Below are 7,751 nucleotides of genomic sequence, written 5' to 3'. Positions count from 1 at the left end.
AATTGTAACCCCAGGCCTGCGTGCAGAGCCCTCAGCCGGCAGGCGCTGATGGGGTTGCTGCTGGGGAGACGGAAGCTCAGAGAGGCCCAGAGACAGCTCTCTGACCGCCTCCCCTGCAGCCTGGGCACTCCCTGACGCCTGGACTGTCCCCAGCAGGTGCCGCCCGAGCTTCGGAGATCGTGGGCGGGCGGGAGGCGCAGCCACACTCTCGGCCCTACATGGCCTCCCTGCAGTTCCGGGGGACCCGGGGCAGCCATTTCTGCGGGGGCACCTTGATCCACCCCCGCTTCGTGCTGACGGCCGCACACTGCCTGCAGGAAACGTGAGTGGCCACCTCCGTAGCCCCTTCCATCCGCCCCACCCTGTTCCTCCAGGCCTGGCCGGGCAGCTCTCCTGCCCAGGAAGGACCTGGCTAAGCTCCGTGTGCTGACCCCATGGCCCTCACCTGGGGGCAGTCCTGGGGGGAGAGCGGGATGGCGCTGTCGGGGTCCCTAGGGGCAGAGCCACTGAGGGAGGGGTCTGTGGCTGCACCCCTGGCCTCGGGAAGAACCCGTTGTGGGGGCCAGCGAGTGGCCAGGCGCCAAGGAGTGACCAGCCCACCCCCGCAGACCCCACAACCTGGTAAAAGTGGTGCTTGGAGCCCACAACCTGCAGACGCCAGAGCCCACCCAGCAGGACTTCTCCATCGCTCAAGTGTTCCAGACAGGCTATGACGCAGAGAACCACCTGAATGACGTTCTCCTCATCCAGGTGGGTGCGCAGGGCCTCAAGGGCTCCTGGACCCCCCCGTTCCTTCAGCAAGCATTTATTGAGCACCCACTGTATACCCAGCCATGACCGAGGCCGAGGCAGGCTGGGTCTGGTAGCACGGCTCTTTGAACACCAGACCACTCCTCCTCCCGGCCTCTGCCCTGGCTGTGCCTCTGCCCCGGGCACTGTTCCCCCAGAAACCCAGGCGCCCATGCCTCCTCCGGCTTCCCCTGACCCTACTTGAAATGACAAGGACAGCCACAGCCTTCCCCGATTCTCAGTTCCCCACGGCTAGACCGTGTTCCTCTCAGTCAGGGGGCATTCCTGGCCTCCTCCCACCCCGAAAGATCATCTCCCCAGGGCAGACGATTTTTGTCTGTTTTACTACTGGGTCCCTGCGGCTTGGAATAGGAGGTGCTCAGTCAATGCTTGGGGCTGGGCTCTGTGGCTCATGCGTGCAATCCCAGCACTTCAGGAGGCCGGGGTGGGAGGATCACTTGAGGCCGGGAGTTTGAGAGCAGCCTGACCAACTTAGTGAGACCCCATCTCTACGATAGAATTTTTTTTTTTTTTGGAGACAGAGTCTCACTCTGTTACCCTGGCCGGAGTACAGTGGCGTGATCTCAGCTGACTGCAACTTCCACCTCCCGGGTTCAAGTGGTTCTTCTGCCTCAGCCTCCCGGCTAGCTGGGATTTCAAGTGTCCACCATAACTTAGCCCAGCTAATTTTTGTATTTTTAGTAGAGATGGGGTTTTGCCATTTTGGCCAGGCTGGTCTCAAACTCCTGACCTCAAGTGATCTGCCCGCCTCGGTCTCCCACAGTGCTGGGATTAGAGGCGGCAGCTACTGCACCCAGCCCACAAAAGAAAAATTTTAAAATCAACTGGGCGTGGTAGTGCACACCCAGCTACTCATGAGCTGAGGTGGGAAGACTGCTTGAGCCCAGGAGGTTGAGGCTGCAGGGAGCTGTGGTCTGGCCACCACATGCCAACCTGGGTGACAGAGCAAGACCCCATCTCAAAAAAACAAAAAGTGCTTTGAAAATGAATGAATGGGCCGGGCATGGTGGCTCACCTCTGTAATCCCAGCACTTTGGGAGACCGAGGCAGGCAGATCACTTGAGGTCGGGAGTTTGAGACCAGGCTGGCCACCTCACCCAAGCAGACGGCTCCGGGAGGTTGCAGTGAGCCAAGACGGTGCCACTGCACTCCAGCCTGGGAGACAACAGCAAGACTCTGTTTAAAAAAAAAAAGGCCAGGCATGGTGTCTCACGCCTGTCATCCCAGCACTTTGGGAGGCCCAGGCGGGTGGATCACGAGGTCAAGAGATCGAGACCATCCTGACCAACATGGTGAAACCCCGTCTCTACTAAAAATACAAAAATTAGCTGGGCATGGTGGTGCGTGCCCGTAGTCCCAGTTACTCAGGAGGCTGAGGCAGGAGAATTGCCTGAACCCGGGAGGTGGAGGTTGCGGTGAGCCGAGATTGTGCCGCTGCACTCCAGCCTGGCGCCTGGTGACAGAGTGAGACTCTGTCTCAAAAAAGAAAAAGAAAAAATGAGTGACTACAATAGTGTAGAATGGGACAAAGGAGTTGGTGGGTCCAGGTGGAGGGAACAGCATGTGCGACGCCCGTGGGAGGCGTTTTGAGGCAGTGGACGTGGTGGGAGGGCGTCCCGGCAGCCTCGGGCAGTGTCTCACCGCCACCCACCTTCTGCCCCAGCTGAGCCGCCCAGCCACCCTCAACGCCTCCGTGGCCACAGTCCAGCTGCCGCAGCAAGACCAGTCGGTGCCCCACGGCACCCAGTGCCTGGCCATGGGCTGGGGCCGCCTGGGCACCCACGACCCCGTGGCCCGGGTCCTGCAGGAGCTCAATGTCACCGTGGTCACCTTCCTGTGCCGGGAGCATAATGTGTGCACGTTCGTGCCCCGGCGCAGCGCCGGCATCTGCTTTGTGAGTAACCTCGCCGGGCACCTGGCTCGAGGCTGCCCTGAGCAGAGGAGGGAGGGCGACCAGGGTTCCAGGTCCACCGCCTGGCTGTGCGGCCCTCAAGCTGTGCCTCAGTCTCCCCACCTGGAAGGCGGGCGCACCCAACACCCAATGGGCAGACTCAATGGGGTGGGGGTGCTCACATTGCACCTGGCTACCTGGGTGGGTCTGGGGGTTCCCCGCCCCACATCCCTCTAGGACCACAGGAAGGTGTGGGAGACCCATCTGCCTCCCCCGGGGCCCCTTCCAGGATCCAGGGATCCAGGTGTTCAGCAGGAGGCCCATAAATGCCCAGTTCCTACAAATGGCCTCAGCCCTTCCCGCCTCACACTTTTTTTTTTTGACGGAGTCTCACTCTGTTGCCCAGGCTGGAGTGCCGTGGTGAGATCTCAGCTCACTGCAACCTCCACCTCCTGGGTTCAAGGGCTTCTCCTGCCTCAGCCTCCCAAGTATCTAGGATTACAGGTGCCTGCCAGCATGCCCAGCTAATTTTTTTTTTTTTTTTTGAGACACAGTCTCACTCTGTCACCCAGGCTGGAATGCAGTGGCACAATCTCAGCTCACTGCAACCTCCACCTCCTGGGTTCAAGCGATTCTCCTGCCCCAGCCTCCTGCCACCATGCCCAGCTAATTGTTGTATTTTTAGTAGAGAGGAGGTTTCTCCGTGTTGACCAGCCTGGTCCTGATCTCCTGGCCTCAAGTGATCCACCCACCTCGGCCTCCCAAAGTGCTGGGATTACAGGCACGAGCCTCTGTGCCCGGCTGGTGCTCACACATTTTAGAGAACATTCCAGGCCAGCAGTGGTGTCTCACGCCTGTAATCCCAGCACTTTGGGAAGCCGAGGAGGAAGGACCTCTTGAGTCCAGGAGTTCAAGACCAGCCGGGGCAATACAGCAGGATGGCATCTCTACACGTAATTTAAAAATTAGCCAGTCGTGGTGGTGTGAGCCTGTAGACCCCGCTACTCAGGAGGCTAAGGCAGCTGGATTGCGTGAGCCGGGGAGTCCGAGGTTGCAGTGAGCTATGATTGTGCCACTGCACTCCAGCCTGGGCAACAGAGCCAGACCCTGTCTCAAGAGAAAGAAACAAAGCTACCCCAGAGGCCGGGGCATGAGAATAGCTTAAACCCGGGAGGCAGAGGTTGCAGTGAGCTGAGATCACAATACTGCCCTCCAGTCGGGGTGACAGAGTTAGACTCCGTCAAAAAAAAAAAATAAATAAAAAGGCCGGGCGCGGTGGCTCACGCCTGTAATCCCAGCACTTTGGGGGGCCAAGGCAGGCAGATCACAAGGTCAAGAGATCGAGACCATCCTGGCCAACATGGTGAAACCCCGTCTCTACTAAAAATACAAAAATTAGCTGGGTGTGGTGGTGGGCGCCTGTAATCCCAGCTACTCGGGAGGCTGAGGCAGGAGAATCGCTTGAACTCGGGAGGTGGAGGTTGCAGTGAGCCGAGATCTCGCCATTGCACTCCAGCCTGGGGGACAGAGCAAGTCTCTGTGTCAAAAAAAAAAAAAAGTAAATTCCAGAGTTCCAGACTGGGAGCATTTTATTCTGAAACAGCTTGTGGCCATCCAGCCCCCTTCCTGGCCGCCTTGGGCCAGCGTGGGTGACTGACCACCCCACATCCTCCAGGGAGACTCCGGTGGCCCCCTGATCTGTGACGGCGTTGTCCAGGGAGTAGACTCCTTTGTGGTCGGGGGATGTGCCAGCCGCCAGTTCCCCGACTTCTTCGCAAGGGTGGCACTCTATGTTGACTGGATCCGCTCCATACTGCGCCGTGTGGGGGCCGAGGACAGCCCCTGAGCCACCCCTCCCACGGCCCCGGCGGGGCCCCAGCCTAGCTCCAGACCCTCGAGGGAGAGTTTTGGACGGAGGCAGTTCTTCCCAGAACGCTGCTCCTCCCCCCGACGTCGGGGATGGCCCCCCCGTTCCCCTCCCCATGCTCCTTCCATGGGGCTCCGGGAGACAGGCCGGCCCTGTACCCCACCCCACAGTGACCTCAATAAATGTTGAAACTCTCCCCGGCTCCTGTCTGTTCTTCCCGCAGAGGGAGAGGAGGGAGAACCGCCTAGAGGCCCCCAGTGCTCAAGTACCCCAGCTCCAGGCTCAGGATGGGGGGAGTCGGAGCCAAGGCCTGGGTGTCCAGGTCACAGGGGGTCTCTCTCCTGGATGCCCATGGATGTGGGTTCTAACCCAGCGCCATCAGGGTGGCCCTGGGGAACTTGTTATTCATCTCCATGCCTCAGTTTCCTCATCTGGAAAATGGAATCACCCCAGACGTTTCCTAGAACTGTCAAGATGCCCACGTGGGCCCTGGCGGCTCCAGCCATGTTTCTGCTGGCTCAGGGGCCTCCTTGAGGAGGAGGATGGGGATAGGGAAGCATCCTGGGGGACTTCCTGGAGGAGGTGGCAGTGCCAGAGTTGCATACCAAGGTGTGAAGAGAAACATCAGAAGGGCCACCAGGCAGGGGGCACAGCCAGGGCAGAGGCCTTAGTTCAAGAGGCCGGGGGATGGGGAGGGGCACAGGCAGGGGCAGGTTGTGGGCTCAGGGGAGGGGTGACGGGGTCGGAGCACTATTTCTCGTTGGGGGCAGTCAGCAGGGGAGGGGTCCCCTGAGAGGAAGCATGAGAAGTGAGCTGGGGTGAGCCTAGAGGGGAGGCCCGAGGCGGGGACGAGGTGGGAGTCAGAGTCCCGCTGTCCACGAGAAAGAGGCGTCAGCCACAGAGAGGGACACGTGGAGAGAGGAAAGGAGGCTCCCCGCTGATTTTTTTTATTCTTTCTTTTTGTCAGAATCTCACTCTTTTTGCCCAGGCTGGAGTGCAATGGCGCAATCTCGGCTCACCGCAACCTCCGCCTCCTGGGTTCAGGCAATTCTCCTGCCTCAGCCTCCTGAGTAGCTGGGATTACAGGCACGCGCCACCATGCCCAGCTAATGTTTTGTATTTTTAGTAGAGACGGGGTTTCACCATGTTGACCAGGATGGTCTCGATCTCTTGACCTCGTGATCCACCCGCCTCGGCCTCCCAAAGTGCTGGGATTACAGGCGTGAGCCACCGCGCCCGGCATCAGGCTGATTTTTTTCAATATGTTTTTTGAGAGAGTCTCACTCTGTCACCCAGGCTGGAGTGCAGTGGTGCGATCTCGGCAACCTCCACCTCCCGGGTTCAAGAGATTCACTCCGGCCTCAGCCTCCCACGTAGCTGGGATTACAGATGCCCGCCACCACGCCCAGCTAATTTTTATATTTTTAGTAGAGACGGAGTTTCACCATGTTGGCCAGGCTTGTCTCCAACTCCTGACCTCGTGATCCGCCCGCCTCAGCCTCCCAAGGTGCTGGGATTACAGGCGTGAGCCCCCGTGCCCGGCCAGACAACACTTTCTAAGCCAAGAACTTTACAAACGTTAATTTGTTTTACCTTCGTGACACATTTATGCGACGGATCCTATGATTATAATTTTACAGAGGAGGAAACTGAGTCACAGAGCGTTTACTCCAGGGGCCTGAGGTTAAACAGTGGCCAAACGGCGATACCAGAACCGGGATATGAACCCAGCGCCCACACACGTAACCGTCACTGCACGTGTGAATGTGGCACACGACAGGGTCCAGCCCCGCAGGGTGTGGTGGGTGCCCTTTTGTGTGCAGAGACGATGGATTGTGGAAAAGAAAGACGCAGACACAGAGATGGAAGAATGCAGCCGGGCGCGGGGTTCACTGCTAACAAGGCTCGGAGCCCAGCAGTGGCCCCGGGTGCCTGGACACGCTGACGTTTATTGTATACAAGGCGGGGCGGCAGGGCCGGAGAGTGACTCATCTGACATGATTGGTAGGGGTCAAGCAAATCACGTTCTTACAATACAGGGGGCCACGTGGGTACAGTTTAGGAGGCCACGTGAGTATAGTGCAGGGGGCCACGTGAGTACAGTACAGGGGGTCACGGGGGCACAGTGCAGGGGTCTCGTGGGTACAGTGCAGGGGGTCACATGGGTACGGTACAGGGGTCCCGTGTGTAAGTACAGGTGTTCACGTGGGTACAGTGCAGGGGGCCACGTGGGTAGGGTACAGGGGTCACGTGGGTATAGCCTAGGGGGTCACCTGGGTACAGTGCAGAGGGTCACATGGGTACAGTACAGGGGGCCACGTGGGTAGAGCACAGAGGGCCCCTCCCTCTCAGGTAGCCGCTGCAAGAAGGGGAGGCACCTACGTCAGTATCTTTCTATCACTTATCAGAGAGATCAAAGGCTTTTAGGGTTCCTCTATTCTTCTCACAGCCTCTAAGAATTTACAAGGGAGCATCGGGTGGGAAAGTGGAACATGAAGGTGGACAAGGATGGTGACGGCCGGAGCACAGCACCGCGGAGAGGTGTTTAAGCCCCTGGGTGTCTGCGGGCGGCCTGGCCAGGGTCAGACCTTCCTCAAGGGCAGGCAGAGCAGAGTGTTCTCTGAACTCCCCAGTGAGAGGGAAACTGCCCTCACGGCCTGCTAAGTAGCGGGCACCTTCCCAGAAGCTGGCCCTACCGCAAGGCGTTTACTCTCGCCTCCTGGTCACCTCTGACAGTGTCCCTTCAGTTCTGAATTACATTTCGCTCAATTATGTCCATACTATAAGACTACAATGTTCCTACACTCTAATACTAAAGATTCATAAAGAATAACGATGTAATAAGATTGACTCTGGACCGGGCGCGGTGGCTCACGCCTGTAATCCCAGCGTTTCGGGAGGCCGAGGCGGGTGGATCACGAGGTCAGGAGTTTGAGACCAGCCTGGCCAACATGGTGAAACCTCGTCTCAAAAAATAAATAAATAAAAAGATTGACAGTGTGACTGATTATGTGACTGAATCTAATATCTATTTGGTGTCATTTCCATAACTAAGTAATCAGTAAATATATCATTGCTATAACTACTCAATTATTTATAATTGGTATCATTGCTCTAAGTAAACAGACATTTATTTATTTATTATTATTATTATTATTATTTTTTTTTTTTTTTTTTTTTTTT

The 7,751-nt window shown here is 57.6% G+C and overlaps 1 protein-coding gene across 1 annotated transcript in view; it reads left to right on the top strand.

Moving 5' to 3' along the window:
• Window positions 1-4,732, top strand: part of PRTN3 (proteinase 3) — a 7,373-nt gene extending 2,641 nt beyond the window's left edge. The window contains exons 2-5 of the mRNA XM_017514512.2: window positions 157-322; window positions 609-750; window positions 2,474-2,704; window positions 4,377-4,732. Of these exons, the coding sequence (XP_017370001.1) occupies window positions 157-322; window positions 609-750; window positions 2,474-2,704; window positions 4,377-4,547 (710 nt within the window). The 3' untranslated portion in view covers window positions 4,548-4,732. The remainder of the gene's footprint in view (window positions 1-156; window positions 323-608; window positions 751-2,473; window positions 2,705-4,376) is intronic.
• Window positions 4,733-7,751: the final 3,019 nt, after the last annotated feature.

Source organism: Cebus imitator, unplaced genomic scaffold (genome assembly GCF_001604975.1).
Source record: "Cebus imitator isolate Cc_AM_T3 unplaced genomic scaffold, Cebus_imitator-1.0 Scaffold524, whole genome shotgun sequence".
In the NCBI taxonomy this organism is placed as follows: domain Eukaryota; kingdom Metazoa; phylum Chordata; class Mammalia; order Primates; family Cebidae; genus Cebus; species Cebus imitator.
Note: the sequence above shows the minus strand (reverse complement) of the source record. Positions and strands in the feature narration are given on the sequence as shown.